Source organism: Pelecanus crispus, chromosome 1 (genome assembly GCF_030463565.1).
Source record: "Pelecanus crispus isolate bPelCri1 chromosome 1, bPelCri1.pri, whole genome shotgun sequence".
NCBI lineage: Eukaryota > Metazoa > Chordata > Aves > Pelecaniformes > Pelecanidae > Pelecanus > Pelecanus crispus.
Window position 1 is genome coordinate 156,956,480 of NC_134643.1, and position 23,388 is coordinate 156,979,867.

Sequence of the window (23,388 nt, forward strand, 5' to 3'; positions counted from 1 at the left end):
ACAGCCCCCCTGATTTTTAAGATGCTATGATGTACATGTTCCCTACTTGAAGTGGCTCTGGATTTCTGATTCTTACTGCATAGTCTCTCCATCTCGTGGTTAGATGGATGGGATGCCATATACTCTTCATAACCTTTCAAGATGTTCACAACTGAAAATGACTGGGCACTGTTAAAATATGAAGGAAATGCTTTATGAGAGAAAGCATGTAGCTACATTAAGTAGGGAGGAGAGACTAGGGTAAATGCAAAAAAGAAAACACGGGAATTCATGAAAACAATCAGCTCAGTTCTTTATCACTGAAGCATTCCCTTCTTAATAGTTAACATTAGCCCAACTCTCTTGCCTTACATATATATATATATATATATATATATATATATATATATAAAAACACCAGCTTGCCCATGGATGAAGGGATTATGCACAGCTGTACACGTTAGTGTCTTACAGGGGTGACCTGGATATGTGCCTCTGGCACTGTGGGCCTTGCAGCTGCCTGCAAGATGCAGCAACACCACCTCTGAGGTCTTTCCTGGCACCTGTGTCACCTTCTGAGCAGGTGATGTGCCACCAGTACTCCCTCGGTCCCACAACTCATACCCGACTAAATCCAGAGGGAGCTGAGCAGGGGCTGCAGGAGGGGGCAGGATGTTCCCTTGGGCAGGATATTGCCCAGGGCTCTTCTCCCATATGGAGCCACGTGGTGGCTAAGAAAAAAATTGAAAGCAGTAAATGCCTCACCGGAGGCAGGGTGCTGCTGCCCTGTTTTGTCTGGGCTGGAAAGCTCCAGTGTTTAGCCTGAAAAAAACCCCATGGGCTCAGCGGTGGTTGGCACTTGGCTGCTCCCTCCAGCGACAGGCTCACTGGAGCAGTTGACTTGGCAGCAGTGAGGTCTGGACTCACTCCTGCATGCCTAAATCGGGTAACCAGAACCTGTTACCCTAAAATCATTTCATCTGTCCCATAGCCATCTTATTATTCTTTCCCATACCATTGTACAGAAGTGTTCATGTGTTTGGAAGGTGCTGGTTAGCATTCCGCAAGGAAAAGGACAGACCTGTTCTCTTTTGAGGAGGCCAAGCTTCCTCTAGGTCATGGCTTTTCCCCAGGTCCCTGTTGTGACACTCCCACATTTGCCTACACCCAGTCGGAGGCTGTTCTCTGAGGTTCCTGGCAGAGTACCTGCCACGGCAGATATTTGGGGTCTTTTTCTTGAATCTCCAACCTAACAAGTGCCACAGTAACATCAAAAGCTGCTTGCATCCCTTTTCACTAACCCCCTCCATTTCCTATTGCAAGCTTCCCTTTTCAGTGGTTTGTGACTGCTCTAGACTTTGACCAGTGCTCTTGAAATTTGCCATGCTCTGGCCGGAGTTCCCCAGTTTCTTCTTTTCCAATGCATAAAATAGCACTGCAGCCCATCACTTGGTGAGTGATGTATTTGCTATGTCTTGTCAGCTGGGAGGGGATGCAGCTTTTGAGGTCAACCAAGCAATGTGTCACTCGGGCCCCTTTTGAGGACATTTGTACCACTGCCATCCTCCTCACTGAATACCCCCATGGCTTCTCCCATGCTCTGTGGCCTGTTGCATCTACTGTATCTGCTCAGCACACTGCCATAGTCATCTAACTAGTGGTGTCTAACTTGTATGTCAGATTGAGTGGAAAAGGAGAGTGAAAGGGAGTATTGGGTATGTACGTGAGACGCAGCTTGGCTACAGGGCAAATCCAGATGAGAGCTAATTGTGCCAGTCTTATGCTCACTGCCTGAGATTAGACAAGCTTGCCTGTTGCTGCCTCTGGCTGAGTTCTGAAAAACCAAAACACTTCTGCTACTTCCCAGGATGAAAGTAGGGGACACACACACCATTTTCTCATTAAAAAAACCTCAACAACCCCTGCTCCAACCCTCTTCTTTTCTTTAAATATAGTGCCTTCCCAACATTAGAACAGGACTCCCAAATTTGGCAGGAGATGGCCTTTGTCCCAGAGAAAACAGCTGAGTTTACAGTGAAGACGTGTTTTCCAGCCATCCTAAATAAATACCTTTTGATCCAAATCAGCCAGTATTTCTTGTGTCATTTTTAAGATGTGGTTTAGGTCTTCTATGTATTTTAAATGTGTACTATATATACCCTTTATCTTCACATTTACATTGGGCTTTACAAACTCGGCTATTCTAGAATGTTATTTGAATCTATTTTTTCTCATCACCATCTGATGCTCTTCTATCAGCTGGCTGTCCAGACACTAGGCATTTCTGGTAGGCACTTCCATTTGACTACTGAAAATACAGTGTAGCAATTGCATTAAATTGTCCCGTAGTTTTAAAATAAGAGAATAAATTTAATGTTAAATTGACTACTGCTTTTTCACTTGTGAAACTGTAATCTTTCTGTAGGTTACATCAACTTGAGCTATATTTTGCTGGAGGCCTTCCAGCACCTATAAACAGAACTTTTAAAGATAACACCTTCTAAGGGTAGGCTGTGAAGCTGCAAAGACAATGAAACCAAGAGTGTGTAGATAAATGTAGTACATGGCTTCAAAAACAAAACTCTGGGGGCACTTCCTACAGAGTAGTCTAACACTTCTTGAAATCCTCGGGCATTTCTTGCATTGTTAACATATCCCAGAATGTACCAGGGTGATACCATGACCACCCTGAGACTCCACTGCTTGCCTTCACCAGTATCAAAGCAGCCGTGTTTGGGCTGAAGTGGCTTGGAGAGATGGAAGGAGCATAGCAAACAAGACCATGCAGTTCAGCTCTCTTTCCCAAGATGTGGCACAAGGCTAGGGGAAGGACAGTCACACAACAGCCTGGCAACATGCTGTTGCACCAAGCAATACGACTTGCACCAAGCAACATTGCACCAAGCAATACGACTCTTCTCCCACCCCTTCAGTTGTGCAAGCACAACTCCAGCACCTCACGTGTCCTGTGCATCAGCCAAGCAAACCATCAGCGTGCAGTCTCCATCCTTGGGCTTATCTAATTAAAACAGTAACTTTGATGCTGCAATTTTCTGGCAGCCAGAACACCAAGAAAAAGTGAGATTACTGACACTGAGGAAGCAGAGGAGTTACCCGAGCATAAAATATAGTTAACAGCTACAGCAGCTCTGGACATCAAATGAAAAGCATCAAGTACATTTGGGGTTCATTGCAAGGGATGCCTAGAGATCATTTGTCCTTTGGACTCATCATACCATCCTTGTCCCATCTGGAAAGCTGGGACATCCAGGTCACCTGGGATTTAGAGCCATTAAGCAAGGACATACTTTACGATCCTTCCTCACTTCTGGTCCATTGCTCGCATTTCTTACTGCAATTCTGTACTTTTAATCTTTTCGCTGTAACAGTAAGAATAGAAATGTACTTTGGGAAAAAAAAAAAGTACTTTCAAAAACGCCCTGAAGTTCTAATTTGCTTGTTCCCAGGATCTGGACTGTAAGTAAATCATATTATAGAATTATAATATAAGGCACATAAAAATCAAAACAATTGGCTACATTGGTGTAAACATGGAAGTGAAAGACTCTGTGAGCATGACAGCTAACTAAGTTTGCTTTCCAATAGGTTTGTCTCATGACAAATGAGTTTTTAAACTCAATTATAGAACACTGCAGCGGAAGGTCACCCTTAATAGATACTGGGGACACATTATGAATGTCCTATTTCAGGAACAGCTGCGATCAGAGCTTTCTCGTTTTTAATTATCAGAAGAGGAAGATGGTGGGGGCGGAAATCAAAACAGAACCTAAACTAGAGTGGATTCTCTGGTGTCTAATTTGAATTCATTTCACATTGCATTTTTCTTCTTGATGAGAACATTAATAATGATCCTTCTGCTCTAGTGACATGTCAAGAACTCAGTGTCAAAGACCTCTGTCCACCTAATAAGTTTCAAAACCTTAGTCAAATTTACAAGGAAGATATTGGAACCAACAGACAGACAGATTTATTAACATATTGACACAGACACAGTAACAATGCAGCCTTCCTTTCCTAAGAAAAAAAGCTAAAGATGTGAAAATAGAAGGATACATACCAAAATCACACCCATAGTCACTTCAGTTTTACATGTCTTTCCTTCCCTTCTTTCTGTTCTCTATTTTCTCTGTGCAGAGGGTAAACTCTTGCAAACTCTTCAGGACAGAGATATTATCTAAACACAAAGGGAAAATGTGCTGACTGATTCCTCTGCCTTTATCAAAGTTCTTTAGCTGTGAATGCCATGGCTAGCTGGGGCTTTGCATTCCTCAGTTAATATTAAACTTGTAACACAGCTGCAGCTAACATGGGATCCTCGATTCTTCGGTCAGAGAAAATTCCCATTAGTCATGAAAAATTTAGTTCAAATAAGCAATATGGGATTGGACCATTATTTATTATTAATCCTTTTTTCAAGCTAAAGTAATTATGAGATATACAAGTTCTGTTCTTGCAAAAAAAAGAATAGTCCCCAGCATTTCAGAAAGGATGGATTTTATATTGTAATTGCCTTTTTGCAGAAAATCATTGGAAGACTACGCAGGAAAAATACTTATTTTTTAGCAGACTAAGTTGATGTGTGTTTTACTTACTTTCAACAGGAACATATCTGCTGAAATTCCAGCTAGAACCAACCACTCTAGAAGGCTAGAATCATCATTAACTGAAAATGAGCAGTGTCACCATATTATTTTGCTTTCCATATGTACTTACCCAGTTACTGTACATGTTTTTAACTCTCAGTCTGATACATAAATACATACGTTATGCAAAAGCACCCACACCACAAAGGTGTAGGTAAAGCTCTGACTATTTCCACTTCATTAGCATGTTCAAGTTGGACACCAGGCAACAGGAGATGACATTTGACTCTGGTGATGAGTGGCTTCCACCTTTAACTGTGTTCTATTCATTTACAGAGTTGTGCACATCAGTGTTCTCCTGCATCATTTTTTTGTCTTAGGTAAAGTGTGGATGCATTGCATTCCAGGGAGCTGCCTTTTTGCTTATTTATGTTAGTAGCTTTACAGGGGCTTGGTTCCCTTGGGTGCAGTTTACTCTCAAGTACCACATTCAGGAGGCAAAAAGATCTTAAAGTGGACATAAATTATATTTGGCTGCATACAAGACTCAATCGATATAGTTTAAACATTTGAATACTTCCTGAAATCCTGCTGGCACATCTGGGTTTGCTAAACACACACTGGGGGGGAAGTTGAGGAATTAACCACAACCTCAGGAGACCAGTGCACTGAGGCTCCATCTAGAGTCAGTGGTGAGAGACTGGCTCCAAAATTAGCCTCCTTGCAGAGTTTGCTTTTCTCTGTTGGCTGCAAAGATGCTTAGGGAGACCAGCCTTGCTATTCTGGACTTAGTACTTTTGAATGTTTCCTAAGAAAAATAAAAATTGGCTGTTATTTTCATGTTTAGCCTCCATCTTAGAGCTCTAGATTCCAAAAGGGCATGATGGTTCAGTCCAGAACAGATCAAAGGACAGTACATTTTGAAGCACAGACTATACTTTAAATACATCCACAGCAGAGTTGGGTTTGCCCACAGACTGTAACTACTGCTAAATTCATGATAGCAAGATGGGCTGTTGTACCATCACTTTGAAACCGATCATTTAAATCTGTGCTTCCTGTTTACCCAGTTCTACTCCATTTCCCCCAAAAATCCAATACAATAGCTGAATTATGTCAGTATTTGGCACGCTTTTTAAGAGCACAAAAAAATGGTTTTGATTATTATCAGGAGTGAGGCTGTTTTATCAAAATGGTAAACTACGTGGAAGAAATAGTCTAAAAAGGATCAATCCTACGGCTTAAAACTTCATGAAGTGTTGTTTGCCAGGCTCCTCTAGTGTCCGACTGCAAGTGTGACCATTGCCAATACTACACCAGGCCAGCCGAGGCTTTGTCTAGCCAAGCCTTGAAAACATCCAAGGCCAACGTACTAAGCATGGTCCTAGTGTTGCTCTGCTGTTTCCACAACTTGAACAGCAAATGCTTCTGTTGGTTCACTTGTGCTTCGTAATGCTTCTCCATCTCAAGCAAGTCCTATGTACTGGAATAACTTGAGTGAAAACATTGTAGAATTATACAAAATACCATACATGAAAAGCAACGGGAGATACCCTACCAGCTATTAAGGACTAGACGCTGACTTCGTCACATTTGTGCTTTTGCTCCAACCTCCACTGGGACTCTGGTTTATGCTTGCATGAAGCATGATGTCTGCAGGGCTTCCCTCGGTGCCTGGTGGAGACAATGAAAGTCTTTCCACTGCATTTGCTCACTTTGGGGCTTTGGTTTGGGTTTGGGTTTGTTTTGCTTCTGGAACTACAATATTGATTATCATTGCTGATCCAAGACCAATAGTCCCAGGTTGTTAAAGCAATCAGTCCAAAAGCTCAGCTTCTTACATTCTGTCTTTTTTCACCTTCCTCTAGGTTGGAAAAATCCACAAGAATGCTGCCCGCAAAAGGGAATACCATGTACTGTTCATGCTGATCACTACAGTTATCTGTTACCTCGTCTGTTGGATTCCCTATGGAGTTATAGCATTACTTGCAACATTTGGTAAGCCAGGTGTGGTGACTCCAGTTGCAAGCGTCGTACCTTCCATCCTAGCAAAAAGCAGCACTGTTTGCAATCCCATTATCTACATACTTATGAATAAGCAGGTAAGGTGTATTGTTTTTAAATTGTATTTTCTTCAGGGTCTGTCAGGCATTCTTGACCACTGTGACTACCAGTCCTATAGATGTGTCTTTGGGAAAGGGCATTCAAGGCTTGTCCAAACAATATCACTGGAGTCTTGGGATGGAAGTGTTTGCAATCAACATAATATATTGCTAGATAGGAAGAAGAGGTAAACGTTTGCTTATTGAAATTACTTGTGTTCTTCTGAGGACACACTGGGTGTTAATTTGTATGCTGCAGAGTTGCCAAAGGTATTGGCATCTATTTACAAGAAGAATACTCAAACATTTGGGGAGGTGGGGAGGGAGAAAAGAGGGACAAGAAAAGGAAGGGACTTCATGACCTTGAAAACAATATAGAGGAGGAGACCATTTGCAAATACCATTTTCATGACAGATCCCCTTGAAAACAAATGGTCATTGCAATTACAGTTTTTGTGGACTTCTACATCCTTCCTGTTAACTTTGCAGCTCAGCTACATGCCAAAATAGATAATGAATTTTGTCTCATGAGGACCAAGGCCAATTATAACACTTCTAAAATGCCTAGATCCAGTTGAGGTCCCTCATTCCTATAAATGGCATTTTCAGTACACAAAAGTGAACTTCCTAATGTTTCTGTGTTGACAACTCTGACTCTAAAGTTTGACAATGGCAGATCTGGAAGTTTTAAAAGTGTTTTGCAGTAAGAAATTTGGAAAATATGCATAGTTTATGAAGACGCCTTATCTTTCCTATTACATTATGTGTTAGAAGTTACTCTCAATTTCCTTTCTTCATTATGTTCATTACACTATTATACAGAAAAAAAAAACCCTTTATCCTTTCTTGCTCAGTGTATGCTGGAGCCTACCCTTAGGATTTATCAACAGCAGCATTATATTGTTATGAAGCCTAGACAAGGGAAAAGCTGTATGTAACAACCAAATATATTCCAATTTTTCCATAGTCTGTGATCATCCTTGGTCTGGTTCATCTAACATAAAGTTCTTAAACAAGGAATGAATCTACTCCTGGAGTTTGAAGGAAAAATCTCAGACAAGCCATGAAACCGCCCTGAAATCAGAAGGAAAAAGTACTATTGCCTTCCCCAAGACCAGGACTTCATTTCCAAAGTCTAGTTTGAGCTGATGTTGAAAAAGATAGAGAGCTCCATTGAAAAGTACTAATGCTGAAGCAAAATAGCAACTTTTTCTCCTACCCCTTACCTTTTACAATTCTTATGGAAACTTCTCAACAGCAGAATTTGTCTTGCTTCTTTATTCTCTGAGCACTTTGACTGAGGTCCGTGACTTCCATAAGATCATCTGACCATGCCGTGATCACTGGAGCAGACTGTAACAGATTGCAAGTACGTTTTGGCATCGTCTTTACACATGGAACACATCCCAAACAGCAAAAGTATGGAAGCTGGGGAAAGATATGGGTCCTAAAACACATTAACTCAGTACAGAGCCTTGAGTGCCTCCATATGTCTTGAGAACAGAATCACATGCACAATTACCTGTGGTGACAACCTGGCATCCACAGATATACACACAATTAAGGCTGTTTTTATATTCTCAAAGTGCTCCAAGAAGTTATTGAGAACTGTGTATTCTGCAGCATCAAAGGCTTGTGAGACAGTCATGCTGCTGTGGGTGTGCAGAGGCAAAAAGTAAAGGCTCACGGTTGAGAAGAAGTTGATTAGCAAGAATAAAACCAGGGTGCTTGCACATCACAGGAATGTAGCAAGCTGTCTAAAATCACTCCTTCCTTGCAGTATGTACAAAGGAAATACTACTGAATGCTTACCTTGTTTCTCAATATGGGGTTTACTTTTCATCCAGTTCATCATCTCTCATAAGGAAAGATCAGTGTGGGATGATCTGTCTACAAGGGGAAGATTCTGTTAGGACAGTTTTGAGGCAAAGGCAGGCAGTTTCTTAGCAGCAGGAACTGGAAAGGCTGTGCAACAATTCAGGAGCACCATGGCAGGGAACTAGAAACAGTTTCTTAAATGTCCTTTCTTCATCTCCAGTCATGTGTGAGACCAGTGTATTAGATTTGTCTCTTTGGACACTGAGAACATTTCATTTGTTTCCCACTGCCTACTGTTCCACAGCTGCCACCATTGAACAAACAAGTGCAGGGGAGCAAAGTCAAATCAGTCTTGGAGGGTGGATCATTAGTTGCCAGCTTGTAATCGCTCTATGGATTGGGGTTTTTTGCTAGTTGGCTTCCTTATTGTTGCAGAAATCAAGACAAAAATCACTCCTGAAAAGGAGCTTGGTCAGATTTAGGGTAAATACTTTTCACTGTAATAAAACCAAAGTAGTAGTTAATGCCTAGCATTAATCTGCAGCTCTCATCTGCTGTGCCACTGTGTATTAGCAGTAAAAAAAGTTATTTTTATCTGACACTGAGGAATGAGCTTCACTCAAACACATGCCCCCATCTGTTCCCCTCCCTTTCAGAACAGGAACAATAGTAACACCCTCATCTGATGCATCACTGGTGTTCACAGCACCTCAGCTACTCTGTAGTTGTTCTCATTCTTTTTTGTAAATTTAACACCTCAGGAAAAGCTGTCTCCTTCCCAGCACTCAGCTTTTCTGGGCTTCATGCTTAGCTGAGAATTGTCACAGGAGGCTGGTGCCTCCCAACACAGAAATTAACTGGCCTTCATTTTTCATGGTCCTCACTTTACAGACACAAGATGCCACAGTAGGCTATTTACTCCTGTGTCTTATAAATACACTGAAAACATATGGCTTAATTTTTAGTTCTCTGTGCATAAGCTAACCTTTTTGCTTTGGGACATGCCCTGAAGATTGCAAAACAGCATTGGTTGACTGCAGCTGTGGTGTTAGCTTCCAGCTATCATAAATCAATGTGGAATATCGTGGAACCACCAGCCTCTGAGTCAGCCTTAAAACTCATCCTGCAGAGCACACCTTTAAATTAACTCTCAAGCAGGCCCTAAGTCACTTTCATGGTCCAGGAACCCCAGAGAAAAAGTTCTGTCTTTGCCATTGCCTTCTGCACTGACCTGAGGCAATAAAACACTGGGGAAAATGGTGAATTTCTTTCCAGTTGCAGGGACTCCGTCAGGCGGGATGGCATGGGGCAAGCTGCTCTCCTGTTTCCTCTGCTGTCCTCCAGGAGTAGACAGATGCACCATTTAAGCTCTGTTGCTGGGCTGATAACATCATGCCAGGCAGACATTAAGCTTCGTTGACAAAGCTGTAAAGCACTAAACTGCCTGAGACCGAGTGATATTCAGGGGGAAGCTGGAGGAGACAGGAGAAGATTTTGTTTTCCCTCTTCTCTCACTATGGATGGCTCTTTTCCTCCTTGGCAACACGGTCGTGTGTACCTGGGGCAGTTCTCCCCGCAGGGCAGGGCCCCAAAAATGCGGCACACAGCCAAGTACCATGCCAGCTGGGCTGGCACTGCTACCTCCAGTTGTCGGAGCAAGCTGGGCAGGGTCAGCATGCTTAGGCTTTCAGTGCATCAGTCCTTTATACAGTTAATGTAGTTATGCAGATTTTCTGTTTCATCTTCTCCTGCCTCTCTCAGTGTCTTTTATTCCCATCACAGCTCCCTGTCAAGTTCACATTGTCTGTCTTCAAACTTCCACCCATGCAGCCACCCCAAACAGATTTTCAATGACAGCTTCAATTACCTTCCTTTCACCATGGTGGTGCTAACAGAAACCTGCTCTTTCACAAATTACATGCAAGCAGGTATTAAACGTTCACCTGAGAGATATGGAGCTTCCCCATAGCCATGGGCTTGCTGTTGAGAAGATGATTGCTTGGGGCATCTTGCTTTCATGCGTTCCATAGAAAGGGATAGGGACCCCAACACAGAAGAGCTTTCTGGCTGGTGTAACTGTACCTGAGGCCATACTGCACTGAGAAACAGGGACCATTAGCTGGATAATATAATGGTGTGGCGGCTTTTGAGGTTAACCTTATGTTATGTATGCAAAGTTCATTTTTTATTGATACAGAAGTCAAGATATGAATAATGGGTGCGTGAGACAGTATGGTTATGGATGAGACACAGTGAGATTGAGTGAATCTGCACTTGCTATTTCACGTAACTTCAGCTTAGCACTCAGAGAAAACAGGAATTTACTGCATTGCTACTGACAGCCAAATTTAAGTCAAATTAAACCTGTATCACTCAAAGATCTACAGAACCAATCACTTGGAAGCCACTGATCAGATTATAAGTCACAACCGTTGTTGGTGTAAAATAACCTTGCTCCACTGCAGTGCATGGGCTTCTGACTAATTACTTTCACATGTTTAGTCACTCAGGTAGTGCACTTAAGGCTCCCTGGACTACTGAAACTCAGACTAGCACGTCTAGTACTGCATATTACAATTAGGAAAAAAAGCCCACCTAAACCCTGTGATCAGCAATGTGCTATTTCTGGTGTCAGAAAGTGCCTCTAAGCAAAAGTAAGGAGGGAGAGTGTGAGGGAAGGGATGTATTAGATGTGAGTAGAAGTCCCTGATTAGCAGTTTGATTTCTACTCTCTGTCTTCTTGTATTAATATCATTGCACTGATAAAAATAGAATCTGACTCTGCCATTTTCCCCAAGGATTTGGAGAAGTGATGCTGAAAAGAATATACACACTTATTTGAAAATAATTAATACTGTGACCTTTCCAAATTTATCATGTACTGGGGGGGTGGAGGGGCTGGGTGAGGGAGAAATTAAATAGAAAGAATGAACAAACGAAGCCAACTGCAGCGACTTCTGGTGGTTTGGGTTTTTTTTTTTTTCTGGTGGACAATGAGATTCGAATAATAATAATGTACTTAAGAGTGTTCCCCAACGAGACCTGGACGCAGTGTGTGCAACTGTGCTTCTCACGAGTGAGCACTTACTCAGGCACACAGCCCTGATGCTGCAGTGGGACTGCTCACACACTGAATTGTCTTCAGGTTTGTCTTCATGGTTCATGCACGCAACGTAAAACAGCCACCTGGGCCCAAGCTGAGAGCCTCTATGGAGAGGCTGTGAAGAAGCAGGGGAACAGTGTTGGAGTCTGATGTGCGATAAGCAGGAGTTAACCCAGCGGGGACGCGGAGTTTCCCCAGCAGGCTAGAACTGTGAGCAGAAGAAAAGGTCTTTTCATATTATTTTGCCACATTAGGATGCCTGATGGCACACCATCCAGAGAACTGGAGCTGCCTCAGATTGCAAGTCAGACACCTCCCAGGCACGCTGTGGCTGCAGTGGTCCCCGGGAAGCTCTACAGCCACCACCCACCTCTCACCATGTGGGTTGCTACCCATGTCAGCCCCCTCTTCCAGGGCCTCCGTGGAACTTCCCTGCTGCCAGATGAGGAACATGGAGTCCTTTTTCTTTGATGATAAGCTGTCTGTGTCTTATACATGCAGTTTTCTAGCAACCCTATTCAGTCCTTCTCGATCTTATCTTATGCACTGAGCAGGGAGAAATGCCTATGCACTTTGGCAAACAGAGCTACGCATGATAGTCATAAAAAACCCAATAATAACCTTAACATTTCCCAAGGGGCTGTATAACAGCTGTATTTTCTCAGTCAATTTTCATATGGTATTGTGCAGTTTTCAGTATTTCCAACAAAAGATAATGTTTCATTTTTAAAGCTGCAGGAATACGTGGATAAGTTAATGCTTTTTTTTTTTTTTTTAAGCTGCTCATTTTCCCACTTGGAAAACTAAGATATTTTAGCTGCATGAGGGCACAAAACTAAGACCTGCAAAGGTAGTATGCAATGCAGGGACAGTCATGTCAAGCCTTTTATGCACAAATTGGAACACACCTATTAAGTCCTGAAAAGAGACCCCGTTTGTTTAGCTCATGACCTTCTAGAGGTTTGTGGGCTTACCATAAGATTTATTGCCAGAAGTTGTTACAATTTTTCGTTAAAATTCATGTAGAAGTTAATACTCATGATCTGTTTTTTCATCTCTTCACTGGTAGCTGGGCTGACTTTGAGTAAATAATAGTCAACTTAAAGAAGTGATGCTGCATTACCTTCTCAGTCGTCTGGAAATGGCAAGAATTTTTGTCCAAATAGAATTGCACACCAGAGATATTAAGCTGAAAATGGGACAAGTCAAAACAATCTCTTAGTGCAGAATACTCTACACTAAGTACAATATTATAGTACAGTTCAGAAGTGTTTTGACTTTATTTCTCTCCCAACATGCAGTGTTATGACTTTTTAAAGTTGAGGGGCAAAGAGAAGAAAGGTCTCAAGGGTACCTTTGCTGCTGTCATAAGGTATAACTGCATTTTACACAGTGAGTTCAAAATTACTTTAGGAATTTCTCTCACAGCTCATGACAAAAAGATCAGTTCACACAAATAACCTGGGCATTTAACTAGGGTCCCAAGCAGCCCCAGCCAGCCTTCATGCTGCCCCAGGCTACATCCTTGGTAGAACCAGCCTGCGTATGTTGACATGAGCTCAGCCTTGTCCTGCCTGCCATGTGGATGCTCTCTGGGGGCTGGACTGGCTTCAGCATCACAGAAGTGTTTAGGACTTGCTTCTCTAGACCCAGGGCAAAAGTTGGAAGCAGGCAGCCAGGCCACCTCTCATGCAAGCAAAATATTAAATAAAATTGGAAACTAATACACATGAATGAACAAAACCACAGGATAAGCATATGTGTTTTGGACTGTATAATGACTTGCAGCTTATGGCTAGGGAATGCAGTAATGGAAATGACATCCAGTTAAAAGATCTTCCTTTCTGGAAGACACAGAAAGTGAAGGGCAGCAATATCTCTTTATATATCATTTTAAACAGCATCTGATATGTTGATGTCTCTTCCTATATTGCTCTTTTCATAGCACTGGAGAAACATGGGGTTTCACAGAAATGGGACGAAACCTCCACATTAGACAAGGGAAATGAATGGGTTAGAACACCTAGGGGAAAATGCAATGAGTAGGGTTTGTAGCAAAGACAATGGGATCCTTTTGTAGTCCATGTCCTCCCTGCAAAAGAAAACAGACATTTCTGAAAGAAGGAGAAAAGAGGATACTCCAAAGAGTGAAGCTGAGGTCAAATTTGAAGTGATGAGTAGTGCAGAAAGAGAGAGGATGTCTCAGGGGTCCATACTGGGACCAATACTATTTGATATCTTCATCAAAGACATAGGGCGATTGAGTGCACCCTCAGATGACACCAAACTGAGTGGGGCCATTGATATGCTTGAGGGAAGGGATGCCATCCAGAGGGACCTTGACAGGCTTGAGGAGTGGGCCTGTGTGAATGTTATGAAGTTCAACAAGGCCAAGTGCAAGGTCCTGCACCTGGGTTGGGGCAATCACCAGTATCAATATAGAATGCGGAATGAACGAATTGAGAGCAGCCCTGTGGAGAAGGACTTGGGGATACTGTGGATGAAAAGCTGGACCTGCTATTACTTCAGTGTGGCCTAGAAGTTGGGTGTAAGGTCTTGGCATTTTGGTATCTTTTTCCGAACTGCTTTCCAAGTTTGGTGTGGACAGTTAAGGTCCTACTAAGGCCTACAGGATCTACAGGTAGACTGAACTTCAAAATAGCATTGCCAAGCCACAGTGAATGGATCTTATAGGACCTTCTGTAGCAGTGATCTCAGCTGCAACACCAGGTCACGGATCAGACTCAATTTTAGCCCACACCTTGGTCTGGCTAAGATCAAGCATTAATTTAGCCTCAGAATTCCACATTTTAATTCTAATGCTTCTGCTTTTCTAGAATATGTCCACATTTTACAGGTAGGTCTCCAGCTATGTGTTTGCTGCACCTTACCATTTCAAAGCTGAATGCAGGCATAGGTCAGCTGAAGAAAACAGAATCTCTAATGCAATGCAATAGATTATATAAACAAAGAATTTATTTGCTTTATGAGGACAATCAAATTCAACAGATAAAAAGATTTGAAAAAGTAAGTGTAACCCTGGAGGTAATAGAACATCTCATTTTCCTCTCCTGTTCAATCATTGAATAATCTTGAGTGATGCAGCAGTGGCATAATACTAAAATTTTATCCAGAGCAGGATGTTTTTGTACATTTTGTGTCAGTTGACATTACTTATCAGAGTTTTACTATGTTTACCAGGTATATCTTTGCAGTCATGCATCCAGCTAACAATTCAAGCAACAATCATTTCAGATTAGGTGGAGGGAGGGAAAAACAAAATGAGATTTCCTACTCAGAGAATATTTTTCAGCATTTATGTAACTTCCTCTAAAGAAATATTGTTAATTGATTTAATCGTCAGTATCTTTGTAAAGCAGATAGTTATCATCATCCTAGTTTTACAGCAGGAGAAATTTGAGGATCAAAGGTTAGATTACTGCTCAAAACCTCCTGAACTTGCATGGCAAGTCTAATTCAAATCTGCAGAACTTTATTTTATGATTTAATCATGATGTCCTTCTTCCTTCAGGGCAAAAAAGCTGCTGTACTCAAGGAAAGAATGGTTGCCACAGTATGGAAAATACAACATAAAACTATACTGGGCCTTTAATTCATTAGAATAAATCCCTTTTCATTATAAACTGCATCATTTAATGCAATTCAGAAATTTGACAGTGTCCAAATGAAAACAAATTTGAGGTTCCTTGTCTTTTGAAGTAGAAGGTGTTGCAGAGCTTTGTTCCTCTGGTGTTTAGTGTAGTAACTGCTTTCAAACTAAATTTATTTGTAGCCAGTTTATAAACCCTTATTCCTGATTTACTCAAAGAGCCCTTCTTCTTTGGTAGTTGTCTTCTCTTCATACTGGCACACCACAAACAGATCACCTTCTGTCTCCATATTGCTAGGCTGGACTAGTTTAGTTCTTTTCATTTCCTCCAGTGACCTAGGCTCTTCATCTTTGCTGATCTCTTCTCCCTGGTATTCAGTGACAGGATGTGTGGGAACGGTTCAAAGCTATGTGAGGGAAGAATCAGACTAGATATTAGGAAACATTTCTTTACTGAGGGGGTGGTCAAACACTGGAACAGGCTTCCTAGAGAGGTGGTCGATGCCCCAAGCCTGTCAGTATTTAAGAGGCATTTGGACAATGCCCTTAATAATATGCTTCAACTTTTGGTCAGCCCTGAAGTGGTCAGGCAGTTGGACTAGATGATCGTTGTAGGTCCCTTCCAGCTGGAACTATTCAATTCTATCCTATCCTACTGATGTCAAATCTAAACACAATTACAAACATCTTCAGTACTGCTGTTTGCTATACATAATCTCATACTCAAAAGTAGACAGTGCTCTTGATACTGTCCAAATGCCTGTGACCAAGAATATGCCCAGTTGCCATCACTAATGTGTAATCGTAGCAAAAGTAGTCCTGCAAAGGTCCTGTCTTTCATTAGTTGCATTCCATTGCTCTGTAGGCAATGGGCCACTCTTGTAGCATGGGCATGCAGTGGCAAAAGCAACACTCAGGTGAATGACACGTTGGCTTCATAGTGCTTTCCTCTTCTATTTTAGTAACTCTTTTAGTTTTCTGAAATTATGAAAAATTCAAATAAAAACCAATTATTCAAATTATAATCCTTTTGGTAATCATGCTTGGGATTGTGTATTTCATCTGAGAAACTTCTTAGGAGTTCACTGGATGTTAATAGAGGACCAACACTTCAGTGCATTAGGAGTTATTTCTTGTTTCTGTCTTGTTTGCAGTGCTTAACTCTCTTGATTATGATCTGTAGAATCTGAACTGAAAACGAGAACGTCAGCTCTACAGTGACTTCTTAAATCCCTTTACTCTAAATTAGGACCAGATTTTCAGATAGAAATATGCAGGGGTCCTTTGTATAGGATACAAGTATTGTATATCAAGTACTTTATGGATGACCTTGCTTCAGATGTAATATTTTATCCCGTTAGGGGAAACACTTACTCAAGACCTTACAACTGACCCAGGGCTTTATAAGACTTCTGTGTATGCTGGCTTTAGGCCAATAGGAATACAAGTAGGATTCAAAGGTTAACCAAAAATATATATATATAACTTGTCTTCCTTTTCACCTTCACTGCCTTCTCTCTCAGTGATGACCAACGTCAAAATCAAGGGATTTCTATGCAAGTTATAAAACAAAAAACAGGCAATTTTGTAACTTGTTGGGCAGTTTCCCATTAAAGTGTTTTCTCAGTGCAAAATGTGGTTTCTGCAAAATTAGAAGCTGTTAATTTTGCTAATTTTATTTTCAGCAGGGAAAAAAATAAGGACAAAACATCCCATTTTAGGCCAGATCTCCATGCCTAAGCCTCTGCACCTTGATTCCTGTAAAATATATCTTCAATGAAAAACACTGTCCTTCACTCAGGCAGACCAAGCTCCCTTACCAGACTGCATCCCTATGCACCAGTCCAGGAACAGTGGTGGCTCAGCTAGAGGAGGACATGCAGTGAAATGTAGCCCAGCCCAGAGATCTAGCTTATAGGGGAGCAGGCAGAATGAAGCTGAACTATAATTCCCTGAAGGCATCTACTTGTAATTGGGTATTTTGACAATCCAAGGTTTTGTCTGGAATTTTTTGATAATTTGTTTTGGTTTTGTCTGAGATAAGAAATTGTAGAAGAATTAAAAATACCATCACAACAGAAGTTCTGATTTCTCAACCCAATCGGTTCTGTTGCATCACTTAACCATAAAACCAAACATCAGCTACCAAAACACAGTCACAAATCAAACCACCCTTGGTAATCTCTAATTCTGTCTTGGGTAAAATCAATACCTAATTGGCTGCAAACTGAGATTAAGAAAAAAAAAAAAAACGGACAGACTTGGTTTCTATCCCTTATACCTACCACTTACCACAGTGCAGGTCTCATTGCCTGAAAAACAGTGTGAGCTCTGTAACAAGAGCCCTCATCCAGCAGCAGGATCCATATCTGGTAATTAAAAGGTTCTTCCAGCATTCCCGTATCAGAGCACCTCCAGTATGTTGTTCATAGCAACTGATGGAAAGGTAATTTTGGACAACAGAAGCTGTAGCAATAGGGCAGGTGGTATGGGAATCTGGGGGAAGGGAGGGCTCGTAAGAACCTGTGTTTTAGCCAGAGGCAGAACGAAAGATAGTGCTGAGGAAGACTCAGTAGATAAAATGCTGAAGAGCTGCTGAAGTTTTTGTGTGTGTGTGAGTGTTAGCAGAATGTAAGACAGTGACCCACCCTCAAGCAAAAAGACCCTGAGTAATTCACAAGGGAAGACAGCCAATGGTATCATATTACAGAAATAACCTCATGAAAATAAGGCTTTGGATTTCCTTGTGCAGTGTTCTTGGTTTCAGCCTAAGTGAAACTCGGTAAGGCACATCTGCAAGAACTGTTTTCCCTAAACATGCGTTATACACATAGCCAAGGATAGGCAGCTCATAGCCCACAGCAAAAAAGAACACAATAAGATCACATTTCTACAAGTATTTATTAATGTACTTTAGTCGTAGCAGAATTGGGGCAGTATAAACCCATCACAGTCAGCTGGAGTCTTTCTTTTAATCCTTGTGGGCTGATCCAGAGTCCATGGGTGAAGAACTGAAAATACAAGAAGAAACTGGGTAGGCAGAACAGCATATTGACTATGACTAAATAAACACATAATTTTTCAAGTGTCAAAATACTTCTCATTGTTATGCTTTGAACTTTCAGCAAAATGGGAGTTATTTCAAAATGATCTGGAATCACTCATCCCATATTACAGTAGTAATAGGCCCTTCATTTCTCCTCATGAACTAAAATGTTACTGTAGGGACTGGTAAATATGCTGCTGCCTCTGTCAGTCAGGATCCATCAATCACACTGCAAACCCCTAAACAACTCTGACTTAATGAAATGGGAATAGGAAATAGAGGCAGAATCCATTTTGTTGCTATTCACTGAAGTTCTTTGCCTGTTCTTGTTCCTCACATTGCTCTTAAGTTTCTTTTAGGTAGCAGGAATTAACTTCATATATGCTACCCCTTTCGTAGACTCTATGGGTTTTACTAGCTCTGTTTAAGGCCAGGGAAGAGCATGTGCGAGATAAGTATGACAATTGGTGTTTTTTTTCCTGCAGTGATAAACCCCATTGAAAGCAACAGTGCTGTCTTAAACCAATGTGCATTGAAGACGTAGTAGTGCTGTTAATATTGTGCTTTCATGTGCACAACCAATCCCTTTGAAATTCAGCAGCCGTGCTGGTTACAATGAAGTCTGGGTAAAGAAAAGTTTCTCTCTGTTTCCTCTAACAAAATAACTATCCCCAGTTTATGATCCCTGCAGCTTTGATCTCTCACTTTGTTCACTTTATGAGAGAGCGTATTTCATGAGGACTTATCTAAAAAGAGTACTTTGAATGATCAAGGATTATCTGAGTAGTATGCTATATCCATGAAAAGAAGGTAGTATTTCTCAGGCATTGGTATATGCTCTTTTGTTTCTGCTCTCCCTGCTCTTCTACCATGGAACAACTTCATTATTATTATTTTGGTAACAGCTTATTGATTTGTTTTCTTCTCATCTCTACTCTTCTTGAGATGCTCCAGCTGCTCATCAAAATGTCTAATGGCCTGATAGCTACATTCAGCCCCATACATTTGTAAAGTCTAAATTAGGTCCAGCAGATAGCTTATAATTTAATTTGTATAGAAGAAAACAAGCATTGAAAGTAACTGAAAAACAACCCAACACCTCAAGAGAGAAATATTGCTAGGGAAGAAAAATAACGCTGCTTGATCCAGTAGGAAGCTTCAGCAAATCCTCCTGTCCTCTTTTCTGAAAAAGCAGGCTCAGAAACAGGCCCAGAGCAGAACTTTCCCCACCTTTCCTTCCTGGTCATCTGCCCATACATCTGCCCTCCTTGTGCTCAGGATATAGCACATGATACGAGCCTCCTGGCTCTCATGCCTCATGGGCATCACAGCTGGGCCAAGGGGTAGACCTCAAGCACTTTGAGCTTGCACAAGAGAGACATCTCATGTTTCTTGCCTCGACTTGCCAAAAATTCTTCCTACTGTCCCTGTCTTAATCCAAGGTGTAGATACTTTGGATCAGGAATGCCACCTAGTCTACAAAACATCAGACAATTCACAAGTCATCAACTCTAGCTTCTTGAGGCATGTTGCTGTTACACCTCCTTGAGCTGCTATACGAATGACTAAGCTATGCTTAAAAGACAAAAAAAATTCTGTTTTTATAGAAAACAATCCAGAACCCCCCAAACCTCTTCCATTTCCCCCCACCAAGGACCTCACCTGCACAGGAGACACACCTGCTGCACATAGTAGCAACAGTGCAGGGTGTAGCCGGTACACCACATGCATCAGCACTCCAGGACTGAGGGCAGTCAAAACCCACTGTTTAGAAGGTGGGTCAGCAAAATATTTTAATTGGGAAGCTCAGTTGCAGTCAGATGACTGTCTGGGAGTGAGGCAATTAGCAGCAGCTGACACAGCCTGGAGTCAGCACTGGTAGCAATTTTCCCCTCTGGCTGCTTCCATAAAATCAAGGCAGCTGTGATGTCTATTGCCTTGCCCTTCTGAACCCCTCAGGGTTTCTGGAGTCCTCTCACAAGCATATAAGGAGTTGTTGCTACAGTAATCACCCCTTACCTGTCAGCATCCTGTAACCAAGAGGGTATTCAATTCTTATGTCTATGCACGGAAAGAGGTCACCAGAGGAAATGGGTTTTCTTATTTCAGTTATCACACAGATGACTGCAAGCACATGGAGAAGGTTGTTCAGAGTACAGCAATGTAATCCCACAACTCTGCTGGCATTAGTCTTTTCTCAGTTTAATTTGTGGGATTCAAAAGAAGCTGAGCTTCAGAAGTCAATTCCTGTTCATAACTCTACCTTAGTTCTTCATTTTAAGATCACATCCCACCATGCTAAACCTGACAGCAGCAAGATGAGCACCAACAGATGAGTTGGGTTCCTCTCCAAATGTGTAGAAAAAATAAAAAAACAAACAGCCAAAACAATTCAATTAAGTGACTATGAGGAAAAAACAGCAGTTCTGCCTTTGCATCTAGTATGGTACATCTTTCTAGCTGTTTCTTTCTCCTTCCTTGCTGTGCTTCATCATTCCTTGTCTCTCCGCCTTCCTTCCCCTGGACCCGTTTCTTTACTTTTGTAATTTTTAAGAATTCAGCAGTCACACCAGCAATGCTTCTGCCTGTGATTTGTCACAACTGACTTGTGCTGCCAGTTCTCTGGCGGCTACTCTGGCTGCAGGGAAAAAACACCCACTATGTTACTGCACTACAGTTAGTTCCCTGTCATTTTAATATATTCAGTTAGGATTTCCATCAAACTTAATAAGCATTTACTTGAACATTAGCATATTTTTAGGAAAAAGAAATAACAGGGCATGCACTTCTAACTTGCCTTGGGTACCAAGGCATGAAGCTCAGGGATCAGGCTGTATTTAACTTCCACAAAAAATGCAGTAATTTCTTTGAAGTGCTCTATCTGTAATAACCTACCACTGCAAGAAAGTAGAATCTAAACATTAAAAATAAGGAAAGATACATGTATGGAGTGCACATTGGTAGGTTTTGGGGTGCAGCAGATAATTCCATGCTATTCTGATGAAACAATCAAATTATCCACTTGTCACCCTGGAAAGATCAAGATGCTGGGAGAGCTAGAATAGAAGTCCAACCAAACCACAAGTGTTAGTGGACTGTTCATACTGATTGATGAAGTAGTCCCACAGTAAGGCACTACTTAATCATGACTGCAAGTGCAGTTTCCTGCAGAAGAAGGTGGCAGGTGTGATTACAGCAAAAGATTGGCTCCTCCCTCGCTTGTCTAGCTGTTCTTCAAGAGGTTCATGCTGCAGTCAAGACAGCAAGTCGGAGCAAGCATTCTGGGACATGTCTTTCAGCCAGATCACAACAGGTGAGCTAATAATGCAGATAAATAGACCTATTTGAAGTTCGACCTGTCAGAGAACTGTGTCCCTCAGAGCTGCTCAAGTGAAACACAGCTGACTTCTATGAATAAAAAGATAAAATATACCTTCTTCAAAGGCATGTTGTTCAGAAAGGGGCAGCCCAGTTTGGGGATTAAACCTGAAAATGAGTTGCGTCCAAGGTTCCCTGAGATACTATCAGAAAGGTAATGTCAGACCTCCTAGAGCTGTCACTGCTAAAGAATAGGGAGTATAGCAAGATGTTCTCTGTACCCAACACAATACAGTTCATGGGCTTCAACCTCCTACTGAGGTACTGGTTTGTATGCAATGAGAAAAGAATGTCCTCTCCCATGTTGTAGACAGTGTTTACGGAGCATTATGACATGGAATACAGTGATCGTGTTTTCTTGCTGTTTTATAAATGAAAAAAAGCAGAGTAAAAGCAACGTTGATGGGTTTGAAAAGCATCAATTAGTTGGTTTGTTCATGCATCCCAGCATTCAGTTTATCCCCTAGTGTAGCTTAGTGTTCTGAGTTTTCTGAGAGGTGTTACTTGCATATCGTGACATATAGTAATTATCCCCTCAACCCTGCCTGCCAGAGGTGGTATAATACACAGGATGAGCTGCATGATTACTGCCTGCCAGGAGTTTACGTGACAGCAATCTAACTTTTATCATTGCACTAATATGTAACTAGCTTTACTGTCGGCATGGACTCACGGTGACTCCCTGGGATGAAAACAGTGACTGTCACCTCCACTGGCCCAACTCCAGCCACTGTCTAGTTCAAAGACTACCAAAAGCAGAAGAATGCCTCACATTTAATGAATGTAAGCAGACTTGTAGTGGTTAAATTATATGGTATTTCATCACAGACTGAATGGCAAGTTGTATTTTCCGCTTGGTGTGTTGTATTTCACTTCAATTAATAATTGATAAAAAAAGTCTGTTCTTGTTCTTTAAGACATGACGCTGGATTCTTTGAATGGGTGGCGCAGCCATTTAGCTGAAGTTTACCAGCATTTCGACTACAACATCAAGTCACCAGAGCATGACCTCCTTAGAGGGCTTGACTATCCCAAGAAATTTACTGCCAAAGCTAGAGCAGTATGGTATATTGTCCCACGGGAATCCTAGAACAGCTGCTTGGGTGGATGTGTTCATTTTAGAGTAAGACTGGCTTCACAGTATTTGCCTCTTTTCTGTCGTTTACTGTGAAAGCTACTTGTCAGCCTATCTGTTTCCATTGGAGATTTCATTGCAATTGTGGGCAGAACCGACAGGCACCTTCCCTGTTCCGTGCTATCTGCAGTTCAGTGCCATTCACTCCAAACAATATGAAAAGACCAGCACTCCTAAACAAATGAAAACAAATGTTTTATTTACAGGAAAAAATCTGTACACTGTGCATACATAAAAATATACAAAATCATAATAGAAAATATAAAAAGTGTTAAAATGTATACAAACACTGCTTAAAAATGTGACTCCTGTAAAATCTTAAGCTTTGTTATTAGAGAACACATTCATTTAAAAAAATCATCATACAAAATAATTCTCAAAGCTATTAAAAAATTACACAGTCTATATTTGAATAGTTCAATGACTACATATTATTAAGAGTGATGAGATGATATGGATAAATGTAAGGCTTTCACACACAACTCTTATTTCACGAACAAAACTCTGAATCTGATCACAAAGCCAGAGAGAAGAAATTTGAAGTGTCAAAATTCATTCAGTGATGCAGGTATGCCCAGACATGGGCTACTTTAAATTTCAAACAGTTAAATCA

General features: G+C 41.4%; 1 protein-coding gene across 1 annotated transcript in view; it reads left to right on the plus strand.

Moving 5' to 3' along the window:
* The window catches only part of LOC142594960 (pinopsin-like), a 91,198-nt gene that overhangs the window by 60,607 nt on the left and 7,203 nt on the right, over positions 1 to 23,388 (plus strand). The window contains exon 3 of the mRNA XM_075721625.1: positions 6,452 to 6,685. Coding sequence (XP_075577740.1) covers positions 6,452 to 6,685 — 234 coding nt within the window. The remainder of the gene's footprint in view (positions 1 to 6,451; positions 6,686 to 23,388) is intronic.